This window comes from Hydractinia symbiolongicarpus, chromosome 12 (genome assembly GCF_029227915.1).
Source record: "Hydractinia symbiolongicarpus strain clone_291-10 chromosome 12, HSymV2.1, whole genome shotgun sequence".
Taxonomy (NCBI): domain Eukaryota; kingdom Metazoa; phylum Cnidaria; class Hydrozoa; order Anthoathecata; family Hydractiniidae; genus Hydractinia; species Hydractinia symbiolongicarpus.
This window is the reverse complement of record NC_079886.1, coordinates 24,558,586-24,584,390: the sequence shown is the minus strand read 5'-3', so window position 1 is coordinate 24,584,390 and position 25,805 is coordinate 24,558,586. Positions and strand designations below refer to the sequence as shown.

Sequence of the window (25,805 nt, the reverse complement as noted above, 5' to 3'; positions counted from 1 at the left end):
CAAAGCCTTTATGTATGCACTTCATAGAAAGAACTTCAAGGTCCCAATTTACATTACTCTTTAGGGCTAACCTCTTTATAGCGAACTCACCCAATAATAGGTTATAAAAAATAATTCTTATTAAAAGTGTGTCTGTGTTCTGCTCAGACAATGTTATACAATTAAATTGCATTTGCTTAGACAAAGCAAAATCTCAGTTGTTTGCGAAGGATTTAGGGGCTGTTCATATTAAGCGAGCCGGCCCAGTTATATGGGCTGAAAAGAAGTTTGTTTATATATTTTACAGCGCATTCTAAAAGAATGTAATCCATGAGGGTGGTAACAAATAATGTTTATTTTGTCGAAACAATAAAATCCGGAATGTTTATATTTATTGTTCTCCATGCATATATAATTATTTTTATCAATAGTTTTTAAGGTTTAAAAATCCAAAAAATATTCTTGGCATATATGGGCAGCGGAAAGGGAAAATACGTCCAAGTGCTGTAATAGTTAAAGAGAATATCTTTTCAGGTTCAATGCTTGAAATTTTTAAGCCTTACTTTACATGAAAGTTGAATGCTCGCAAAATTTTGCATCGATTGGCGAAAGTTTATGTTGTAAGTTTTACTTATTTCTTCTAGTAACAGTTATAAACATTTCCTTCAGAATTAAAAAAACAACAGGCTCGTATTTTACGACTTGACTGCATTTTAGGGTTTTTTGCATATTAATTATCGAAGCCGCTAGGTGTTTCTTGCCCGCCAGGCTCAGAAACCCTGGGGATATGAGACCGCAAAACTTTAGTCGTTTTCTTCTCTTCCCCCCGTGAAAGTGAGTGCTCCAACTCCTTCCTGCAAATAAGGATTGGCCAGGGCATGAAAAATGGTAGACGGAGTAGTGTGCGTGCTTTAACCCTAGCCGCATCCAATCCAACATCCAGCTACATCTTTTACGAGAGAACACATTACCAAATAGATTTTTAAGGTACAATAGATACTATATCAAAGACATTACTTTAAACTTTACCAGATTAGTATTAAAAAATCATGGGAAGGGCCACTCAACTTTACACTAGTTTCACTTTTATGAGAAACAAAAAACAACACAAACTATAAAGTATAAGAACAGTGTTAACTAGAGGTTTCACGTATCCATAGATAGCAGTGGGAAAGGATTGTTATTTTTTAAAAGTCCTACCTCAGATTTCATCATAATAAAGTCATCAGGTATATAATGCATAAGAGGAGGTTCCCTTAAAGGTTACCTCCCGCGAAAAATAAAGTTAATTGCATATGAAAGAGCTTGAAAGGTTGTCTAGGAATTTAAATAGTTTTTTTTTTATAAATCTTGATTGGTTCTTTAGAATTTGGACTAAAGATTCACTAATTATGCATGATTTCATGAGAGTATGCTCTGCAAGGGGGTTAATTTAACATTTTTGACAAGCCATAAAAATGTTTTCTGGCCATTTTACATAAAGTTCAATATTTAGTTACCATAATTATGCTCAATGCTAACTCATGACTTCATAATTAGCTCAACTTTTAAAACAAATATCTTGGAACGGATAAAGATTTTTCAAAAAAATAAAAAGATTCCTAGAACTTTCAAAGATATTTCATATGAGCTTAACTTCATTTTTCGTGGGAGGATGAATATTTTTCATTTTCTAAAGAAATAATTAGTCTAACACCTTAAAAAAATTAGTATAGCTAGATGAATTCCAGTGTGATATTTAACATCACACTGGAATTCATCTAGCTATACTAAACTACTAACACCTTTCTCTTTTTGTTCTCTTATATACAGGTTTTATTTCTCTTGTCTTGGTCTAATAAATCTCCATCCCCCCCACATGCTTTTTATGATTGGTATAAACAATGTTATGTGATGTTTATAATCTTCCACGGTGAAGTGTTTTCAAAATGTGTCAATGTAAGTTGCACTAATGGGGGCGTAATTATTATAAACTTACATTTCGGTTCCGTGATCATTAATTCATTAATTCTTCTACTAAATACAACAATCTTATTTAGCATCCAGGTTTATGTTACTTGAGAAAGTTAGCATTGCTTAAACAATGTTGATAAGTTGAGTACATTTACCCCTGTAACAAGTCATTCCAATCAAAAATTTTATTTTTCAAAATGTACTAGAGTAAGCGTTAATTGCTTCGGGTTCCAGAATAATAACACAAAGATATAGAAACTATGTATTTCTACGTTCACTATTTTTGAATGTGTAGGAATGCAGGTGACTTGTTCATGCTTCATCACATGCACAAACATATAATGCATATCCTGAGCGTCAGGATATGCATTATGGGATTTTCATTTATACCCTGAGCGTCAGGTGTGTGAGAGAATTGGGATGCCCTGAGCATCAGGCCCATCAACATGTCCTGAGCGTCAGGCACATAGTAATTACCGGTGTTTTTATTTATATCCTTAGCATCAGGTGTATGAGAAATGCCCTGAGTGTCAGGCGCATTTTTCCTATTCAAGTGATAATTACAGTATGTATATATTTTAGTACATATTTTCTACTCACAAAATATGCAGCTTGCAACTCACAACTTAAAGATTTCCTATACTCTGTCCAGTCCTGTTTTTTATAATTAATCATCTTTGCCTGTGGAAAGTTTGCAAATGTCTTTAATGTAATGTTGCTTTATTGTAATGTTGCTTTAATGTGGCACCGTAGATTAGTGATTATAGCTCTCATACTCTTGTGCGGGAGACCGGGGTTCCATTCCTCTTGACGTTGACTCAACATGGGCGAGTGAATGTTACCATAGCCCCTGGTTAACCCAAGCCATGTGAGGAAAATTGTGTGTGGGCCGTTGGATGTAGCCGGGAGTTGTCTAGTAGAGAGCAGGCCCTAATTGGGTCTGCGTAGCTCAAAACGAGCATTAAATACTTTAGGACTCTCCATCTAAGCCATGGCCCCTCCTGAAAATAATAGACAGGGTATATCCCTCGATATTAGTGAGGCTAGCCATGTGAAATATGCACATCTATCTATCTATCTATCTTGCTGGTGTACACTGTTAGAACTAAAACATGTAACCACTGGCTCTAACAGAACAACTAGAATGATCAGAGAGCCAACAGCGATTGAACAAAACAACCAGAGAACTGGCAGCGAATGAACAAGAGAATGAACTTGGCCGAAAACGGTGGCATTTTTTTACGGCATATGCGGCTTGTTGGCACCTTCGTGAATGAACTGGACACACTAGCCTTTAAATATTTCTAAAGCTAAATATAATCTTTGTTAATTTTTTAGATAAAAAATTAATTAATTTTTACTTTTTTATAAGAAACATTGTTTTTTTACCTTTTAAGTAAATTAGTGTTTCAATCTCATTTCACCATCGAATCCGCTTTGTATAGCCAATCACAGCTAAAGTTGCTTATTTGCGACTTGTTATTGTCTGCATCATCATCATCCTAATTCTTAACCCCATAGTCAAAGTTTTAAACAACCCCACACACAAAAAAAACAAAAATTTTTTCACGCAAAGTCATGGATACTGAGGTCTTTTCATCACAAAAAATGGGGAAATCTCAAAGTTAGTAATTTGTTTCTTTTTTAATCATCAACTACAATGTTTAGTATTTTCATTCATCTTTTGTGCTACAAACATTTTCTAAAGTATGGCGGAATTAAGTGTCCACACTGTTTATCAGTAGAATCTTGCCCCAGGCTGGCCTCTTCTTTTTTATACTTTTTGTATGCTTAGCTACAAAAAATGGATGGTTTAAAGTCTAACTTATTGATACATACATGCAGAAGATTAAAGAAAGATAATGAATGATTTCTCAAAGAAAAAACAAACACGAAAATTCAAGTTGTTTGTGAGCATAAAGAAACATATAATAAAGAAACATATAAAACACTGAAAGTAAAATTTATATGTGCATAAACCAAGTTGCAGATCCCGAGTTATAAAAGGCCTGGGACAAGCAAACGAGTGTCATTTTGGCAAAACAAATTATGTTAATCAAATCACCTTTATAATATCTATGCATTGATAAAGTTTAAATGCACATCCCTTAACAGGTCTAGAATTACCGATGACAAAATTGTTAACCAACTTTTTTAGCTCTATTATATAGTCTAAATCATTTTATACCTTGGTCACATAGTACCATATGTGACATAGTACCATAGTACCATAATATAACTTGCGCTAATAATAAACTCAGGGTTTGAATTAGAATATAAAGTGAGTTTGTAAAAATTTAGGGAATGTAGAAAAGAAAAACTTTATACAATTGTCTAGAAGGACTGTATGTGACTTGCAATTAATCTCTTGGCAATGGTTATTTTGTTGCAAAAACCGTTATATAAATGAAGTACTGTGAAAAGATTTGTTAACATCGTGGTTTGTGTTTATTTCATGTTACGCATGAACCACGATAGCCCACGATGCGTATTTTTTTAACAATTGTGGACCTCACAATCTTGTTTCATGGACTACACGAACAAAAATTAAACATTACACCGTGGCGTCCACGATAGATAACTTCTATTGTAAGACAACAAAGACCGTATTAGTTCATCAATTAAATCAAAAACCGACGGCAAAAAATAAATTAGCACTTGTTGTTTTAATTTGTTGTCATAAAGCTAGCTAAATAATAGATTTTAATCGTTCATGAATCAAAACGTGATGTAAAAAACATTTCTATCGTCGCTTTTCGTTTATAAACTTTTAAAATGTGATCTAAAAAACACATTTCTATTGCAGCTGGCTATAAATATCCTGGTGCTCGTGAAAATAATTGTGGGACACATGATCCTTCGTGGAGATAATAATATTAGCGTGGTGGCCACAATAGAATGTTTGAATGTTTGCTACATATAAAGACCACGATTTTATTGTGATTTGTGTGTACCATACTCGTTACACAAACACAATGTTAACAAACCTTTTCACAGTACTGTAGGTAAAACAAATGATTGGTTAAGAATTGGGATTCAAAATTTTAACATTTCCTTTGTAGAATGATTTGCTAAGACAGCATTTCGGTTTACAAATTGCGAATTTCAAGTTGCTAATCCGAACTCTGAAAATATAAATACCCAGGATTGGTATTGTTTAATTTGCAAAAACCAATATATAATGGAGGAAGTAAATTTAGATTCTCTGCAAAAGCCCTTTTAACTTTCCATAGCCTAAACTGGTAAAACATATGCATTTTTTCTAATACCATATTTTAACTTTTTAAATTTGTGCTACATTAAACTTGTGAACAACAAAGTTACATTCAAGTTAATCATTATTCTTATTATTATTTATGAATTTTTGCCCAGGATATGTACAATTCAGTATTTAAGTATATACTGGTATTAATTTGTGCCCTGCTTTAAAGAAAAATGAAAAAAATTGGACTGAAAAAAATTGGACTGAAAAAAAAAGACTAGGCATGAATTAGGCTAGACTAACAATGTAACGGGAAGGTCACAGATTAATTTAAATATTTGCAACTTCATTTTTATTTACATTAAAAATTCTTCAGGAGTTTCTTGTAGATAACGATAGAGTTTTCCTTCCGTATGTCAATTGGTAAGGCGTTATATAATTTTGCGCCTGAGAAGTAGAACGATTTTCTTGCAACCTCTAGTTTTACTTAGATAATTTGATTTGGAAGTTCTGATTCCGAGTTCCTTTTGCGTGATGATTTATCTCAAAATACGAGTGGAGATTGTCTAACAACTATATTTGCTGGTTTTTCAATTCGATTTTGTATGGGTGTCAAATTATCTGTTTCTGTAATATTACGCGCTCTATTTTCAATTGACTCCAATTTTGATTTTTGTGAACGATTTAAATTTAAATTTAATGTATGTATTGGTACAATCATTGCATTATATATCATGACTGAAACAGATTTGGTGACATATTGTCGTAAATTATTAAGGAGTTGCAATCTGTTAGATGCTTTTCAATATCTACTTTCAAAATTATTATTCAATATCATGTTTGGATCCAAACAATAAGGATTCGGTTTTGCCTTTTTTAAGATTAATAACAAGTTTGTTTTTATTGAGAAAGTCTACAATACGAAAGAAATCATCATTGAGGCTTTCTTCTATACAGTGTATATTCTTGTGAGCATGATACTGCATCATCTGCATATAAAATAATTCTAGAGTGATGCAGACAGTCTACAATATCATTAAAAAATACGATAAGCAACAAAGGTCCCAATATCAACCCTTGAGGGACATCCTTCAAATTATTTAGGTTTTGATTTTATTAAAAGCCTTGATCCAATCTTTGATTGACTTTTGAGCAAAAAAAGATAGGACTACATTTTTGCATGATCATTAATTTAAAAGGTTAGAATTCATACTCTTCTGGTCTTAATAGCTGTACTTGTAATACTCTGACTAATCCTTTAGCTGTTGTGAATATTATAATAATCTATGTGACTATTGTGTTTGAAAACAAAATTTAATACTAATGCCAAATCCATTTTCACATTTGCTTAACATGTAAAGTTTATCTGGCAGTTGATATAAAAGAAAACATTAACAGTGAAATATAACTAAATGTATATTCAGATGTATTTATTCAAACTTTGCTAGTTTGCTTTACACTTCATTATGAACTGAAATAAATAAATTGTTTTGCCTTAATCTTCATATTTTTGTTATCTAGAAAAAAAAGAAAAAAACAAAATTATAACTTTGGGATGGCTTTGTTCAACCTGTCATCTGAGGTGAGTGATTAAATGTCTATTTGCAGATTTTCTGGAAAACTTAGGAAATATTATGTCTTGGCTGTAACATTGTTATAACAATTTTGGGCTTTTCCTCTATTTCTATTGTTCACAACCAAATACATTCCTTCCATATTAGACATTGTTTGGTCTCTGAGGTAAAGTGCAAAGTCTAGTATAACAATAAAGCACAACTAGCTTTATTTCAAACACTTTGTCTGCCCTATGCATCTGCAGCCTACTTTTAGACTATTGCCTAGTTGATGCTTTTGTCAATTTTGAATACTGAGTACTAATAATTTGAACATTTTCCACATTTTATCCACAAATTAGTAAAATATTTATCTAAAAAAAGTTAAATTTATTGCGTATAAAAATTAAATCATGATAATTTCTTTGTCTAATAATTTTCGCTGCAACTTTTCAAGAATTCTAAAAAAGACAAAATATTTAATCTTATTGGAGTGAGTGAAATGTGGCTTGACTTAAAGGAGAACTAATGATTGCTAACAAGTTGTGCTTAAAATGTTCTTTACAGTATAAATATGAACTGTGTTATTATTTTTTTTGGTTCTTGAGATATTTAAGTCAAAGCAGTTATACGGTCGGCACTAGGACAGTGTCAATTAGGACTTTCTGTTGATAAAAATACTAACTTGTGTGACATAAGTCTCGAGGATGTAAACAAATGCATTCTTAATAAACGAAGCAAGGGAATGCTTAACTGTGTCTTCTGCGATTGTCTAAGAGTAATGTTATTCATCATGTTTTGAAATAAATATTTTTTGCAGCATATAATTATGTTTCCTCAGACATGTGTTATCACTTGGAAAAAAATAAGTATTAGTTATGTGTATTCAAATATATGAATTTTTTCTTGTGTTATCTTTGTATCAAAACATTTAAAAAGACAGCATGTGGTTCATTTAATTTGCTCAATAAAAATCTTAAAGTTTTTCTTTGTTTACCTACTTTTGCATGTAGTTAAATTATTAAACAAAATATTTTTTCTATGATGATGTTATTCTACTAGAATTTAGCTTGTCTTCTTCATCGCTTAAACCTCAAATTTTGATCACTCTGTGAAGACCAGGAAGTAACTGAATCTTCACAAGTCCTGCTTAGCTATTGGCTTTTGTTCGATAATGTTGGCAAACAGTAATATAATTATGGCTTTTCGAGTACGAAATTTGGACATATAATGCAAAAATTTTAAAATTTGTCCCATGTTGTTTGATATGCAAGAATGTTTATATTATTATTCCTGTTGAGCTATGTACGCCATCTGTTGTCACAAATGAACAAAATATGTACAAATCAAATTGGCTTTTGTTAGATAATGGTGACAACCGTTAATGTCATTATCGGTTCAGGGGACATTAAAAAATTTTAAAAAAATTATGTAAGAATGTTTTTATTACGAAAACTTTTTTCGTTAGCTCTTCTTTAAGCCTGAAACTGTAACCAAGGATAAATGGTAGATATCAATAGGAAAATAAACCCGAGCAATAAATCGCTCTCCCAAGGTTACAGTAATTTAGATTGGGCGAGCAACCTAGATAAGTAGAATGAGTTTATAAACCATATTTTGTTACAAAATTTTTTTTACCTATTTTATCATCTCTTTTTGATATATTTTTAGTTATTTTTTACTGCAAATAATAAGAAAGATAACATTGATTTCTAGTGAGATGAATTGATATTTCTCAGCCTGAAAAACTTTTTGTAGAATTGGAGGAGTAATTAATGGCTCAGCTAGTTCTCATTTCTCAGAATTGGGCAAGTCTTTGCATGAATAAGAGCTATTGCTCTTCCCTTATTGGTAGGCCTGTAAATTGGTTTGCATGGTAATGAGTACCTGTGTGAGTTTGACTACAACTCTTAATATATGGCTGACGGTTATAAAGTACAACAGCGAAAAGTTGGCTGTGCAAGGTTTCACAGCCATATCAGCTTTACTTTCTGCTTTTTCTCACATCTAATAATTCTCTGGAGACTTTGGTCACTGAGTAGAACTTTATTTTCTTTTGTTTTGAACTTGTGTATAAAAATGTGATGTATGTTAACTCTTAAAATTTAACTACAACAGTATATGCAACAAAAAATTGAAGTGATAACTTGTTAATGTAATTCGTGACCTAGTCTATCATTATTTACAGAACTTTAATAATTTGTTTGTGTATGTGTATTTTTTAGAGTCAGTTAATTTAAATAAAAAAACTTTCTTAGAATTTTATTGTCAGTCAGTATGAAAAAGGCATTTTTAATGCAAAAAAACTATTTTTAAAAAAATAATCAGATTTATTAACCTTTTGTTAAATTAAAATTATTTTTTTAAATCTTTTTTTATCTATTCACCTATGATTACAGTTAATTATTTTGTTTGTTTCTTGAGACAAATCACTAATTACTAAAACTAGACATTACAACTTGTTATACCAACTAACTTTTTGACATTGTATTAAAATATAATGTCAGAGATCAGATGTTGTTTACAAATTTTTGTTTGTTTACAAGGTTGTGTTATTTGTTTAATCATTCTAAGTTTTCTTTGAATAACTTCGTCATTTTTACAATAAATAAACACATGCTTTCTATTACATGCTAAACAATAACAAGGCATGTGTGGTATTGTAAAATTACTTTTGTTTACTCTATAAACTAATATATTTAATGCTTGTTCAGTAAGGTGGCAGGTTTTTATTACTTTATTGTTTTTATTATTCATATCAACAAAGAAAAACTTTTATATGGAACTTCAAATCCAACATGAAAGTGAGCAGAACTTATTGGTTTCCTTGGATACATTTCTGTCTGTTGTTTCCTTAACACTTGGATAAAAGTATTCTTTCTTTGCTGTTTAATTAGTTTGTTGTGGTGAGCTTAAAAGTTTAAAGAGATGAAATACTGATCACTTCTAACCTTTGTGTATTTAACGTGTGATAAAAATTGCTGATCCAGATTCTATGTGAATACTTCACATCTAATTTCAAGTTTTTCTTCTTTTACCCCTATCCTTAAATAGCTTGTTTAATAATTAATGTTTGATAATTCTTCTTTATCAGTCTGTTGTAGTTTTCAAAGAGCATATTTGAATAGGACATTAGAAGAGAAATTTTGTTGGTAAACAATTGGAGAGACATTGTACTGGGTTTTTTAAAAAATAGAAGGTTTTAAAAGATACTAGCAAGAATTTTTAGTTAGTGAAGAATCTTTGCGAAAATCTCCCTGTATGCTTGATCTACCATGAGCCAAGAAAATCTTGTGCATGTGTCCAAACGTGTCTCGATAAGAACACTAACAACACAAGATAGTCTTGACAATTACAAGGATGAGAAAAGCGAAGAACAGAGCACCAAAAGAGAAAGCAAAGTTGTTGTATCGTATAAAACATTACAAAAGACCTTTAAGTCATTTAATATAAACAGTGGTGTTGAGCAACACAGAAGTAATGACAACAGATGTGCAGAAGTATGTATTTAATTCTTTGGGTATGTTTGAGTGAATTATGAAAGCAGGGATGTCTTTCTGGAAATTAATCATTTTGTAATAGAAGGTAGAAATCATTCTGTGTTAAATTTTTGATGTTTTTAATGGTTTTTTTGTTGCATTGATCTACCATTAGTATTTAATAACCCTAATAAGTGTTTGTGGTGTAAATGACGCACTCAAAACTTTTTGTTTCTGACATAATATTGCACAAACACATAACCTGTTATTATTACGTTAAAGTATTTGGACCACCATAAAATTGTTCTAGCAAGATTTATCATTTAATTGCACATGCCAAAAAGCATTTTGCACGATGCAAACAAAATTACAGCCTCCAGACATCAAAGGGTTTACAAATACTTTTACGTATGCAATTACATAATCCAAAGTTCACAAAAATACTGCATTTTGCTTGGTCAACATAAACCTTAATATCTAATTCATATCTGCATCCCTTTTTCTGTAAGCATAATTTCCCTGCATACTTCTTTATAATTTTTTCTTTCTCGATATAATCACAGCACTATATAACAATAAATTTCTAATGTGTAATTCTTGTCCCATACAATAGTCAAAAAATAAACTTTCTGCAGTTTTAGCTGAAATAAAAACACTACCTATTGTTACCTTGTTATTTCAAAAACAGTCAGCTGGAATTTCTTTAGTTTGTAAAATTAGTTCCCGTGAAATTCCAAAAATTAGTACAGGTAAATGATGTCACACAACCAAGTGCTTACTATAGGCTTAGTACCGTTTTAAAAAAGTGTCTGAAGAGTTTAACGCAGCTATGGTTTAAATAAAAACACGAGAAACAGTCCATTACCCAACTTTCACACAAAAATTTTATTTTGCAGAATAAGTTGGCTAAGTTTAAATAAAAACCTGTCAAAGCCTGTCAATACCAAATTGATTTTGGGTTCAAACCTCCATTATCAAAGGTCAATTGAGAGAGTTCACATCAAAAAAACTTAGACTTTTGACAAAGTTTATTTTACACAGTAAAAAGTGTAGCTAGCTACCTAACTGCATTTAGCATAAGAAAGATTGTTTCAAAATTTTGTTACAGTTAACTGTATTTGGCTACTTTCATTTTTTAGCCAGGGTTAGCTCACAACAGCCCCGATTCTAGGTGCAGCTGAGTAAAATCAGATTGGTGAAGATAACACAACAATAAATAATGTTAGCTCGGATAAAAAGCTTTTGTATCAAACTGAATCAAATCTTAAAAGAATAGCAATAAATTTATAACTTTATGTTGCACTCATCAAAGGAACGGAGTCTTTAATTTATAATCGCTTTGCAGTAAAATCAAAGAAGCCGCTGCCGCTCTGGATACCATTTTGCATTAAAAATAAACAGGCAACAGGTATTATTATTATTATGGAAATAAGTGAACAAACAGAAGATATAGTTTGTTGCAAGGAGAGCTTTTATTCAATGGAAAGTGTAGATGTTCAATTTAACTTGATGCAGAAAAGCTAGGTTTTAAGCCACAAATAACTGTGACCAGGCAGAAAAGCTAGGTTTTAAGCCACAAATAACTGTGACCAGGCGTTGCATTCTAGGTTAAGTGCTTAATAAGAAACTGTACAACACATCCAGGTATACAGTATGTCGTAAATCGAATGAATCGCACACAGCATTATAGTGTTTTAGGTGCAATATATTTTTTTAAAAATAACTTTTCTGCAACTTTAGCTGAAATAAAAGCCCATTGTCACTCAGTAATTTTATGTTGTTCATTGGCAGTTAAAATGAAAAAAAATCCTAAATCCTGTTGTTACGAATTAATTGAGACTAAAAAAACCTTAGCTAAGTACCATGGGTTAATTAAGACTGTTTTGCAGCCAGAGGTAGCTAAAAAGCCAAATATTCACAATCCAAGGCCAGCACAAATGGAAATAATGATGGCTAGGATAATACTAAACTGATTAGAAACAAAATATTGTAATAAATAAGGCTAGTTAGCTGGCTGGCTTTAGGATGCTCCTTTAAAATCTACGTATATAGCCAACATCTAAAAAAATTTTTGTTTAAGATTTAAATGTATTTATCTTATTAAAAAAACTGTTAATAAAAAGGTCAGCAGGTGACCTACAAGCCTCAGCTCAACACCACCGCACCACTTTCAAACCAAAGTGACCTTCGTCAAGCCGTTTTTCATATCTCTTTGTAAAATAATGAGGTTACAAAGAACTTGGATTGGTTGTTTGCAAAAATCGAGCTTTATGATTGGTCTTTTTACAAGCAAAAAAAAGCGTTCCATTAAGGGGTTTCGCAGGGATTTTGAAAATAAATTTTGTGCGTTAAACTTAATTTCTTTTTCCAATCTTCCTTTTATAATTCACTTAGTTGTTGGCAAAAATTAATGGTTGCATAATGTGTCACAGACTGAAAATTAATTCTTAGGAAGTAGGAAGTATAAAGAAGAATGATTTTGCATTTACAGATTTGTTTATAAGGCTTTTCCTGATAGTGTCAAAAAGTTGTTACATTTTACCTGTAATGGTCTACTAAAAAGCATTTACGAGACCAGTATTCAGATATTCAGACTCTACTTAGAACAAAATAACAAGTGTTAAAACCACAAGGACTTTTTCTGTTTCATTTAAACTGCACTGCATAACATCTCTCACTAAGATAGGGTTTTAGAATTTAGTTAAATTTCAGAATTTAATTAATAATAATAATTTTAGAATTTAGTTAAATATTGATAAATTATAAATAACAAAGGATAAAAAGAATATGTGTTTTACACACCTCTGAGTTTAATTTTAAATTTCTTTTTTAACTGATCTATTTGATACAAGTATCAAGTTCTATAAAGTAGTTGATATGGCGCCATTAATTTATTCAAACTTTTATTAATATTTTATCCTGATTAAATTTTTACCTCCAATAATATTTTTATCAGAATTATAAACTAATGAATGCTTGGAAACTTTTTTTCTTAAAAAAATATACTGAATGTTGGCATTTTTAGAATGAAGAAATACTTAGTACTGTATTTTAACAATAAAAGCAGATTTTTACTTCAAGAACTAAACAGAACAGGAAACAGTGATTTGCAACTGATTTGACGGACTCATTTATTCTTTTGATATATTTTGCAGAAAATCTTACAATTTAAACATTTTCCACAGGAACAGAAAAATTTATGAATAACAAAATAATTAGCAGCATAAGCAATTAGCTTTATTTTTTGCTTTTCTGTTTCGTAAAAAGTTTTCTTTAAGTGGAAAGCTACCTTCCTTCTATAAGTATATTATGCACAAGTAGATGGAGATCATGTCATCATGAAAGAAGCTATTGTCAAAAAGATGACAATCTCAATGGCAGCTTTCCACTTGAAGAGTAATACTTTGAACAAACTTCACATAGACTGTCACTATCCAGGTCTTGCACTGGTGAAGTTTAATTAACATTTCTGTAAAACATGTGTCAAGTTAAATTAACATATTTTTGTGTTTAAACTTATAAACAGAACTTTATAAGTTTACATATAACATAAATTCGGTTGATGTATTTATTTTATTTGTGCATAACTGCTGTGGCTGCAGTTGAAATTAACGTTGATTAAGGTTTCATTCTAAACTTTCTTGGTTGGTGTGATTTTAATAACCTATTTAAGTGTATCTTTCGAAAAAGATAAATTCTGCTTTAACGTTTTTACACAGGGTTAACACGTTTTAACATCTTTCTATTTGTTATTATTATATATTTTTCTTTTTATTAACATAATGATGCTAAAGATAAGTTTATAAAAAACTGTTTTGCTAATGTTCTGTTCAAATGTTCTCTGTATAAAGATTTAACAGCTTAATCAAGTAATAGTTTATCCTAAACACTGAAAAACTGTTAACCCTGGTTTCGTTGTTAGGGGTGTGTTACATTGTGCATAAATTTAACTCATTGCTACTCTGTTGTGTTTGTGCGTGATTACTATTACACCTTAGTAAAAATAATGTAAAACAAATGTTGTGTGTGTGTAAAAAATAAATTTTAAGATTATTTCAATATTTTAAATGGCACGCTTGGTAAACTTGTGGTAAACTTTAAAATGAGATTTATACAGATGCAGCATGGGAATAATCCTTGATTTGGTTTGTTTATTTTTGTTTATTTTGCCACGTTTGTTTTTGTTTACCTTGGTTTGCTTGGATAGTGGCTAGTGGCTTTTATATTTATTGTAATGTGTGAAAATTTTAACAGAACAATATCTTCAGCAGAATTATCAAAGAATTTTTTATTATCCATTCCTACCTGAGACCGGGCCTTTTATGGCTCCTTAATGTGAAAAAGGGTGCGTGGGTTTGGTGATGGTGGTTGGGATGCTCCCAGGGAGGAGGATGATGCTTATACCCAGTCTTTTCTACTACACAATTGTAGCTTTTTATGCAATGTTTACATAAATGTATTTGAAAGCATTCTATTTTGTATTTGCATTCAGCTACTAAAGTTGAATTCTTTGTTGAGCCGATTTTTTATAAATTAAGAGTTTTTAAACCTTGAATTTTTAAAATCACTGGATTTGAAAACTTTTTTGTGTTTTGTTTTTAATGTAAAAAATAACATCCAATCCTCTGTTTTTATTTTTGGGGACTTGATGAGCTGGATTTAATGAAATATAATTCATGTCGATAAATTTCAACATGTGAAAAAATAAATTTACTCTTTAATTAAATTTAACATATGTATAATCTGTTTAATATTCCAGTTTTTTGTTTTTTTGTTTACCTAATGGCAATTTTCTGACTACATCTGGGTTCCAATAGGATTTTTAAAAAAAACAGGTACAGCTTAAATTGGAAGTCTGAGTCTATCTTCTATCATCTATCTTTCCTACAATTGACATTTTGTGTGAGCTTTTGTAAGCATTTGCACGTTGATGTAACATTTGTCCTTTATTCTAATTCCTTTGTTCTAGCCTCCTATTGTGAAAGCTTGTTTTAATGGCAATGCAGATGAAATTCGATGTCTTGTCTCTAAAGGAGAAGATGTCAACTACCAGGTAATTTGGTTTTAGTCAAAATGTTGCAACATAACACATGGTCTTGTGATTATGGGTTTGCTTCGTAATCACAAGGTCCGTGGTTCTGTCCATAGTGCAGACATGTTTAGCAACTGCCTTTACCACAGCTTCGTGTCAATGCATGCCATGTGAGGAAAATAACTTGAAACCAAGTAAAAAAATCGACATCATCACCTGCCTGGGTAACTAGGGACCTGCGACCAAAATGGTACCAACTGTTTTGGAACAGACCTGTTGATAACTTAAACCTCAATATCTCTGCAACTGTTTGTAAAAAACACATGATCCTATACTTTTTCTTGGTCAGGGTTTCAAGCTCTACATAATAGAGCAAACGGGTAATTAAAATTTACATCGCTAATGTCGTCAAAATTCAAAGACAGACCTGCCTCAGTGGATTTTTCCATTGACTGGTATTAATAATAATAAACTTGCTTTTCTTAATTTTTCGTTCATGCTTTTTATTCCAAACAGACTATTTAATGTTTTTCTTTGTGTTTGATTATGTTTCCATTTGGTGTAAAATTTTCTTACATTATGATAAGTATTCTATTGCATTATGTACTTTTCCTTAAAAATGTTTTTATAGTACATGCACAATTTTCATTAAATCCATGTGGGTGTCCCAAATAACATAAATAAAATAATGACATATGCAAAAAAAGGTATTTCAAAAGTATATAATGTTTATTTCTTAGGATTCTGAGAAGCGCACACCACTACATGCTGCTGCACATTGTGGTGAATTGGAATGTTTAAAAGTTCTCATTCTAAGCGGTATGTTGAATAACTGGTTGCTACTGTTTTGCTTCAGTCAAGTCTTAGCTGTAATTTTAGACAGGGCTGTCTGCTTTCTGTTATTGATTTAATTATGTATTACATGATTTTAATTTTTAGGTGCAAAAGTGAATGCCAAAGATTCAAGATGGCTGACACCATTGCATAGAGCTTGTGCAGCTGGAAATGAGGTGATATCCTTTCTACTAATGATTTTAGTGGGAATTTGAGAATTTGCATAAGCAAATGAAAATAATCAGTATTTTTAACCTGGCAACTTTCTATGTGTAATTTGTTTAATTGTTTTTATTTGTTAGTCATGCATACGAGCGTTGCTTGAAAACCAAGCAGATGTGAATGCAAGAGACAAGAACTGGCAAATACCACTACACATCGTAGCTGCTCACAATAAGCTGCATGCTGCAGGTGACATTTTTGTAGTCAACCGATATTTTTTAGTATCTTTTACCCTTGTTTACCAGACAGTGCCTTTTTGTTAGTACCCTATTGTGCTAATTGTATTTGTAGACGCATTGCTTCCTCTTGTCAGTAATGTGAATATAACAGACAGAGCTGGGAGATCTAGTTTGCATCATGCTGCTTACAATGGCCATGCAGAGGTGGGTGCAAACAGTGTGAAGCCTTATTCATATTTGTCCTACGCAAGAACTAGTCTTCCTCGTCTGTTGTTATTATTGTAAACCTATAACATTGTTTGACCTGTTTTTCCTATAGATGTTAACTTTATTGATGTTTCGAGGTGCGAATGTGAATGCTACGGACAGAAAAGACAGGCGGCCACTACACTATGCAGGATTTATGGGTAAAGGATTCTCAGTTTTAATTTGCTCTTTTCACTGTAGAAGAATGTATAATAATGATTCTATGTTTTATAGGACATCGTGAGATCTTACACAGACTGGCAAGTAATAATGCTGAGCTCAACTGCGTGGACAAGAAGGTAGTAATTGAATGTAATATTGTCACGGGGTAATAGTACTGTGGTAGTTTAGGCTGACACTGCATTTTTATTTCGTAGGGCTATACACCTCTTCATTCTGCTGCATCCATGGGACAGACAGATGTTGTGTCGGATCTTCTAGATTTTGGTGCTAACGTAAGCATTTTATTTAAAAATGACTGTTTTACAAAGAACTGCATATTTTTTTTATCAATTTCCTTCTTGCCGGCTGTAGTTAAAAGAGCAGTCACTTCATTATGATTTTTTGTCTCATAGGTTGGTGCTAAAACAACAGCTGGCAACACTCCATTGCATATAGCTTGTCTAAATGGGCAAGGCAGCATCATTGCTGTCCTGATGAAACACAATGCTGATGTTAACGCTTTAAATAATAACCAGCAAGTAAGCAATATTTTCTAAATTATATATATTTTTTCGATTAAGTGAGTTATTTTGTAATAAAAAGGTGTTTTGAAGACATGAAAATTCATTGGTCACATGAACTGAAAATATATAATATGTGTCTAAGTAAATATACATATGTAGTGAGGTTTCTCACACTGTTATAAAAGTGTGGAAATTTAACAAATTTTAAGTAAAGTCCAAATTTTTAAAAAGTGGATAATTTAGGGACTATTCACATATTAAGTCATCAACAAGAGAGTTTGGAGGATTTTATGAAATGATCATACTTGGTTATGGGGAAGTGGGAGAGGTTATGGGTATATGATGATGCAAGCAAATTAATTCTTCCTTACAAGTTTCTAAGTTTGTGAGTTCTATTTCAATTATTTCTAATTCATGAAATACGGTTGAAATCCTCCTGGTAAGGTTGTAGTAATCATAGTCTTTTCCATCAGGTTTTATTATTTCACACTCGGGATTTTTAGTCCTTTTTATCGTGTCAAAACATGCTTCAATAAGTAATCCTTTAAGGACACTCAAAAATTTTATAACGAAAAGAAATATTGTCACACTGCTATCTAGTTGATAAGTATTTTTCATAAGAGTAAAGAAAAGAAAATGATGACATAATCTAGGAGGGAAGAAAGGGAGGGGTCAAAAAGTCCTGAAAAATCGATGACGTAATCGAACCCTTAGTAGCTTTAAAATCTAAATGCGCTGCATGACACAGACAGAGGCTATTTTGAAGACTTACCTTTTTTGTAGACGCCACTCCACCTAGCGTGTGCTAGCCATGCTGGTGGGATGTGTATCGATTTGTTGCTTGATCATGGAGCAGAACCAGACCTCCAAGTAAGTGAATTTCCAATCCTCAATCTGTCTTTAGTCTCCATCATTTATATAAATATCTGAATGTTAAATACTTTGCTCTTAAATTTGTTTTTAACGTTAATTATCTTGATACTGGCGTGTCAAATAAGTATAATATATGCTATATTATATTAAGGACACGTTTGGCCGCTCGCCCATTCATACTTGTGCTGTCCATGGACATGTATCGAGAGTAAGATCTTTGATGGAAAAAGGCGCGAAGATTAATGTTATGGATAAAAAAGGGAACACACCCCTCCATCTAGCAGCTAAATATGGACATGAACTGTTTGTGATGGAATTGTTGAGTCAAAGTGGTGATCCATACATGTGAGCTTTTTTTCTAATGTAGTAGTGACTTGTCATAATGTTGGAATGAAATATACACTGTCGCCGAACACGATCATACATGCAAAAAAAAAGATGGCGGCTTTTAATGTTCCTCTTAGCTCATCTCTACTTTATCCTCGCATGCAATACTATAATTTCTCATTTCTTATATCTGTACCTCGGCAAGCGGTTCCGGATGTCACAATACTTTTGTTATATCCGGACTAGTTCTCTTATAATAGATACATTTTCTGTTAAATGATCATCTTCCATAACTTTTATCTATTTTTCTGTATCCATTTTTTTGTTCTTCTGTAGTATTGTATTTCTTCGCACGTATCTTTAGGCGTGGCGAAGATGGTATGACTGTGTTGCATATGTCAGCGTTGGGTGGTTTCACAGATTGCAGTCGAACTTTAATTGCACACGGATGTAATGTCAATTCAATTGATGGAAATGATCGTACTCCGCTTCACTGTGCTGCTTGCTCTGGAAATCATGAATGTTTACAACTGTTAGTCCGACAAGGTGGATTTCTAATTTGTTTATTTATTATTTTTTCGTTTTGTAGCTATCCCTCGTCGTAACTCTTTACTCGATTTTTCCTTTTTAGGCGCGGAGGTTGATTTATCTGACAAGCTAGGTCGTACACCCCTTCATTATGCATCAGCTTTCGCTCATCATAAGTGTGTGAAAGTTCTTCTTGTCAAAGGTTGTTCGGTTGATAAGCAAGACACAAACAGGTGTACTCCGTTACATTACGCAGCTGCCAAAGACGAAGATGCTTTGTAAGTGTTAAAATAATGAATTTTCATTATAAAAGCTCTATTGTGACTTAACCACGAATTGAAACTACCCCAGTTGCTATTTTTTTAAGAAAATTTATAAAAAATTTTTGGATCAGAAATCTTACTTTCAGCAATTATGTAGTTTACATTCCGTATTAGATCGATTGAACTGCTTCTCAAGTATCGCGCCACTCCCAATCTAGAAGACAAACAAGGTTTCCTTCCATTACATTACGCAGCTTTAAACGGTCACAAGCTTACAATTGAAATGGTATGTTTAATTCATTCATGGTATTGTTGGCATATGTAATAGACGTCCGCTCTAACAAACCCACCCACCCTCTAACGAACCCACCCACCCTCTAACAAACCAACCCACCCTCTCTTAATACACTGTTAACTTAGATATGCTAACTAAGATATCCTAAATTATTTTCAGCTACTGGACAGCACTGGAACTATTAGTTCCCATGACAGCAGACAGCAGCCGTTGTCATCCACCACCCCGCTTCACTTTGCCGCTTTCCATGGGCACAACCCCGCACTGCGAGCCCTCATGTCTGCGTATAAAAACTTAAACGCAAAAGATGATAACGGATGTACGCCGTTAGATCTTGCTTCGTACGCAGGTCATACGGAGTGTGTGAACACTCTACTGACGAGTGAGAATCAAGCAGATGTACTCGTCTACTCGCACAAGTCACGAAGAACAGCTCTACACGCAGCAGGTTTGTCCAAATGATTTTGCCAAGCAGGCGATCGTCATCCGTAGGTTCTACAGTTTGTTTAACATACGTATTGTTTCTTATGTTTAGCATATAACGGACACACGGAATGTTTGAAGTTATTGTTACAAAATGCAGAAGCTGAAGGAGTGGTCGACTGTTTGGATGGACAGGATAGGTAAAAACATAAAATTAAGTATTAACAATCGGCATTAGATAAACTGTTGAGTTTTGTTTGGAACCATGTTGCATCACAGCGGATGCGGCCATAATTTCATATACTTTACGTTACACACCAAGCTTTCTACTCACTGTGGTTTTGACTTGTTTTTTATGCTTTTTTTAAGAACGCCGCTAATGTTAGCTGTGATGAATGGGCACAGAGACAGCGTTTTACTGCTGCTGGAACAAGCTGCGAATGCAAATGCTGTTGACATAAACGGACGCACTGCCGCACATCGTGGAGTAAGATACTTTTTGTCTGTGCTTTTGCTCTGTGTAACTAGGCCTCTAACGCTACGGCACATTTCGTATCTATTCATCAATCTATCTATTTGATAGATCTATCTTTATTTTGTCACATCGGCAGAGATTTTAAAGCACATTTCCACAAAAAATTTTATTTGAAGAGAATAAAAAAATTGTTTTTCGGCTAGATGTATTTTCTAAAAATCCGGAAAACATTTAGTTGTTACGGAACCTCACAATAGTGAGATCAACCTAAAAGTGTAGTTTAAACAGCTAGTTACATTTGCGTAAAATTTTACTGTGGTATTGCCAATCAGAAGTGGTGTTCAGGACAATAGTAAAAATCGTTTAACCAACACATTTGAGTCGTGTTTTTCAATTGCATTTGATATTTTTCGACAGGCGATATGCGGTCAGGAAGAATGTGTCGATGCACTATTGAATGCTGAAGCAAATCCGAGCGCTAGGTAAGGAATAATGTCATCACATTTACTCTCTTCCCTTAATCTAGTTTTTGTCTTTCAGCTATTCCTAGAGATTACCGTACAGATATGAGAATATGCGCATTCGTTTAGGGATTTCATTGGTCGTACTCCCATTACATATTCATCTATATGCGATCACATTGGTATTCTCGGTACGTTAATCCAATCCGGTGGTGATGCGTATGGTTTAGATAATCGGAAATACTCCGCTCTTCACTGGGCTTGTTACGTTGGTAAGTATTAAATGATGAGCCTTATTTAAAAAAGTGATATATGTTTACGATCAAACCTGTATATATGATAGTAATAAACTTCTATTTAAGTCCATCACTTGGTGGTCTTGATCGATGGATATGAAAACATGTACATATCTAAAGTACATATGGTGGACTCTATAATAATTTGACTCCCTATGATTCGAACCCTATGATTCGAACCCCTTTATTCCACCAATTTTTTAGCATAGTTTACAATGTCCTTCTAAATTCTCGAATGTTTACCTTGTCCCTTGGAGCATTTTCTCTCTTTATTTTGAAAACCTGCTCCGTGTATAAGGTGCCTTAGCTAATCGTAAGTTATGAACACAATAAATCAACAACAAATCCGAAGAAGAAATTATTGTTGTATTTAAATGATAAGGTCCTAAAATATTTGAATTTATGGACATTAACTGGAAAAGATCAAAATGAAGCTCGACCGTTCTTTAATTCCAACTCTATATGTCGAACAAATTTTTTTTGGTCCAAGAGTCTACTGTACTTACATAACGTTATCCAAGGTGGATACTGTTCGACGCTCAATTTGTGTTAGCTATATATAGGATCAGGTTATACAGCCTAGCAATTGATAAACACGATGAATTATTTTTTGATAATTGTTTATTTTGTTAACACAGGTAATGAAAGTTGTGCTGAGTTACTACTTGAGGTAAGAAGAGGCTGGCTATGTGATTGTATAAATTAACATAATTTAACATATTCTTTCTTCTTTAAATGTGACGTATAAAATACAAGCTTGACTTCTTACTTACCAAAAGTAAAGTCATTTGAAAGTATTTGCAGATTTGACCACTTCCCTCATATTGTAGACAAGTTTATCAAGTCTTCACTGTTTAAGAGATTGCTAAATATGGCACATTTTTTTTTCTTAGGAAAATTCGAAGCAAGCGTTTGTCGGTAACTCATTCTCTCCAGTACACTGTGCGAGGTAATATTTTATTAGTGTCCCAAAGTTTTTCTTGTGGCTGCAGTACACTGCAACTTGTTGAGTTTACCTTTCATTAGTTAAATGTTTGAAATATTATGCCTAATAGTACATAGGGATTTGCGTGCAAGCCTCGCTAAAAAGCAGTCAAATTAAAAACTGTCCTTTACAATTAACAACGTTGAGAGCAAAATCAAAATTTTTACCCTTTGACACATGGCTAAAACAAATTTTTTTAAATCTGTTATAGATGCGCCCCTATATTTTTTGGTACGTACATAATTTCCTTAAATTATACTTTCTAGTTGTCGTGGTAACGATTCCTGCCTTGAAGTTCTGCTCGACACGCTCGGTAGTGATATCGTAAATACTAAAGATTCAAAAGGGAGGTAAGTGTGACCAAGATTACCCAGTGTTCAAAGGTGCCATGTACATTATTAACCATCTGTAACAAACGTGTTTAGAACTCCGTTACATGCAGCTGCGTTCAGTGACAGTGCGGATTGTCTGCAATCTTTAATTGAACACGGAGCCGATACCAATGGTTTGTGTAGCAATGGTGAAACTGCTATAATGATGGCAGCAAAACGAGGACACCAAAATGTACTTGGTAAGACCGTTGTTTGCTTACCGTAATACACGCTCAAATCTCTAATGGTTGAACGGCCATAAATGACGGTCATTTAGGGGCCTAAAGCGTTTTCTGAAGTCGGCGTTAAGTGCGTTAGCACGTCTAGCAGTCAATGAAGGTGATAACACCCTCTTTAATGTTGGTTTTACGATATCAAAACTATTTGATATTATCTCCAACACCTTTAGGATACTGTAATGTTTTCGAACGTTTTGGTGAAAATAAAAAATGTGGATTTATGGCTACTTGAAAAAAAAAAAATTATATTTATATTATCTTATAGACAATTTAATTTGCTTTTACATCTAATAAATAATTTTGTAGAAAAAAAAACTTTCTAGCAATAATGAGTATACTGAACATGTGTCCGACCCATTACAGTATCCTTAATGCTGATTATTTCTTCACCGATAACGATAACGCTTTTAATGCTGTTAAATCTGTCAGTGTAAACAAGACTCAAATGTTTTGTGCGAGTTGATCACTAATGTTTATTTCTTTCAGATGCACTAATTGAAGCAGACGCGAATGTGAATATGTCAAATAAACAACAAAACAACGCCCTTCATATGGCGTGTTTACACGTAAGTGTTTTTTTGAATCCTTATTGTTTTGAAATTTCACCCAACCTACTTTCACTACCAGTAGAAACTGAAATTATGCTTTCAAATATTTAGGGTCACCAAACATGCGCGTTGCAGATTCTTGACAAAATCAGTGATGACGTCATCAGTGCTGCAAACTTGGATGGACAAACGTAAGTGTTTGGCTTGGCTGTCCCCGAGACACCCCTAAACTAACGGTTCAAACGGTTCGGTTGTTCCTTAGATTCTTAAAACTCTGTGTTTATGTCCGTGTGTGTACTTGTATTTTGTGTTTTAGGCCTCTCCACATCGCAGCAAAACACGGTTTACCTCACGTTGTTGGAGCCCTTGTTGACAGAGGCGCAAATGTCATCGCTGAAGACAAAGAAGGTACACATTGTTTTTGTTTGACGCGGACTAATTTTGATAGTTGGAGACTAAAGTTTCCTCCGGTTAAAAGTTTTCTCGATTATCTAAATCTCGGACTAAAAAACTTAAGTCTGGAAAAAAGCGACGGGTATGTTGAAACGTCATATGTCGTTGCTTATATATAGCGTTATGGTTGTACGTCAAATTATCGAAATTTTTTAATTTTTTCGATGTTTATTTTTAGGTTACTGGCCTGCCATGTCCTGCGCTCCATCGAAAGAAGTGGCTGAATGCTTGCGTGTAATATTATTGGCGATGTTGCCGCCATCTACTGATACGTCGTTGTCGTCGACGTTACAACGGGCGTCGATATCAAAAGCTGAACCTGACGACATGAACGTCGACGATTAAGTTATGTGTTCGAAATGCGAAGAAAGTTTCCCAAAGCCCGATTTTCTATTTTTAACGCCGATATTTCGTCCTTTACGACTAAAAATTATTATTCCTGTCAATGGGCACTGGATTTGTACATATATGCACATGAAAATTTTTTTTATCATTTACTTTTCGTAGTAGCATGTGGGATTCTCTCTTTTACCTTATTCACATATTTTACCTGGGGAACTCGCTTTTGAGTTTTCGAGCACAAGTTTTCATATATTTTTATATTGTGTAGTGCTTGTTTAGATGGTTTTGTAAACAAAAAGCAGTTGAAAGAAAATCAAATCAAGGTAAAACTACAATGTTTTTATTTCCCTTGAGAGTTGCCACCAAAATCTCGCAAAAAAAATTTCGCGGGACTTTTACATAATTTTCCACGGCCACCAAACGCAGTAACATGTATCCAAAAAGTCTAAATTTAACAACCTGGTCCTTAAGGCATCTTGTATCTTTTCTGACATCGGACGGCGTCCTGGTTTTAGAAAAGAGACAACAGGCGCTGGGAACGAGGTTGGAAATTTAAGTCAAGGAAAAGAAAAACTGAGAATCTAAAAATATTCAGCTTGTCAATATGAATTTATAGAAACAAATCATAATATGCTAAAAATGGAAATAAGCAGTCACCAAAATATCAGGAGCCTTCCTTCCGTTTTCCCTGACTTGTGGTCACACTGCACAATTCTGTTACAAGCCAGGATGCTTTTTTGTCAGCCTATTCATGCAAGAAAAAATACAAAGAAAATTTCGTTTACCATCCCTATTTAAAATTTACTACTGACTTGAGTAGGACTGATAAGTTATAGTTTTATAATGCGTGGAATTTCTGGATCGGAATAATGTCATGTTTGATTAATTTGATAACCTCGTCCACAGGGGTTCTTGCAGGTAACAAAACCTGGGGACATTGATGCAAATTTGATTGGAAATGAGCGACAGCCGTCAAACGTGGATTGATAGGTAATCTTCTGACGAACTTGTAGCGTTTTAGACCTAAAGCAGCACATAAAAACGGCCAGCCACGGGCACAGTGCGCCGAAACAAAAGGAGAGTTAGAGAAGAGTGTATGATAACACTTTCATATTTTAGGATAATTTAACAAAATTTTAGAAGTAAACAGCTGTCAATGATCAAGCCTGTCTTAATGTCCTAAAATTAATACTTTGAGAAAAGCATGTCAGGAAATACAAGTCTAGAAAATTTCAGGAAAAAAACAATATTTGGGTCTAAATTTTTGGTTGTGAAATTTTAGTTGTGGCCATCCTTTCATAATGGGTTCCTGACTAATATTTGTATTTCCCATCAGAAAATTATTGACAAACATGCATCCTTTAATATTAGCATCTCTTTAATAATAGCCGTATTCCATCTGTCTGCTTGTGCGCGAGAAAAAAGCCGAGCTGCAGAACCACGAAATGCAATATATAAATGATGTTACGGAAACACCAATATCAAATGCAATATATTTTTATCCACCTTGTTGCGATGGGTAAATATAAAGGATGGGCGAACCCGTGGATTTTTCCCGTGG

General features: G+C 33.2%; 1 protein-coding gene across 3 annotated transcripts; it reads left to right on the top strand.

Annotated features, from left to right (window-relative positions):
• Positions 1-850: 850 nt before the first annotated feature.
• On the top strand, positions 851-24,573 carry LOC130621126 (serine/threonine-protein phosphatase 6 regulatory ankyrin repeat subunit A-like). Of its 3 annotated transcripts, XM_057436431.1 has the most exons (29): positions 851-966; positions 6,656-6,716; positions 15,136-15,219; positions 15,939-16,017; positions 16,138-16,208; positions 16,335-16,443; positions 16,546-16,637; positions 16,753-16,840; positions 16,914-16,978; positions 17,057-17,134; positions 17,255-17,380; positions 18,149-18,235; positions 18,390-18,583; positions 18,930-19,111; positions 19,197-19,371; positions 19,531-19,642; positions 19,811-20,099; positions 20,187-20,274; positions 20,444-20,561; positions 20,967-21,031; positions 21,140-21,282; positions 21,945-21,976; positions 22,200-22,255; positions 22,558-22,641; positions 22,717-22,862; positions 23,388-23,467; positions 23,561-23,640; positions 23,766-23,857; positions 24,081-24,573. In XM_057436431.1, the coding sequence occupies exons 2-29, from the start codon at positions 6,690-6,692 to the stop codon at positions 24,245-24,247; spliced, it is 3,009 nt and encodes a 1,002-aa protein (XP_057292414.1). In that variant the 5' UTR covers positions 851-966; positions 6,656-6,689; the 3' UTR covers positions 24,248-24,573. The 3 variants fall into 3 exon arrangements, with proteins under 3 accessions (XP_057292414.1, XP_057292413.1, XP_057292415.1); XM_057436430.1 differs by lacking the exons at positions 851-966; positions 6,656-6,716 and adding an exon at positions 9,790-10,187; XM_057436432.1 differs by lacking the exons at positions 851-966; positions 6,656-6,716 and adding an exon at positions 14,167-14,311.
• Positions 24,574-25,805: the final 1,232 nt, after the last annotated feature.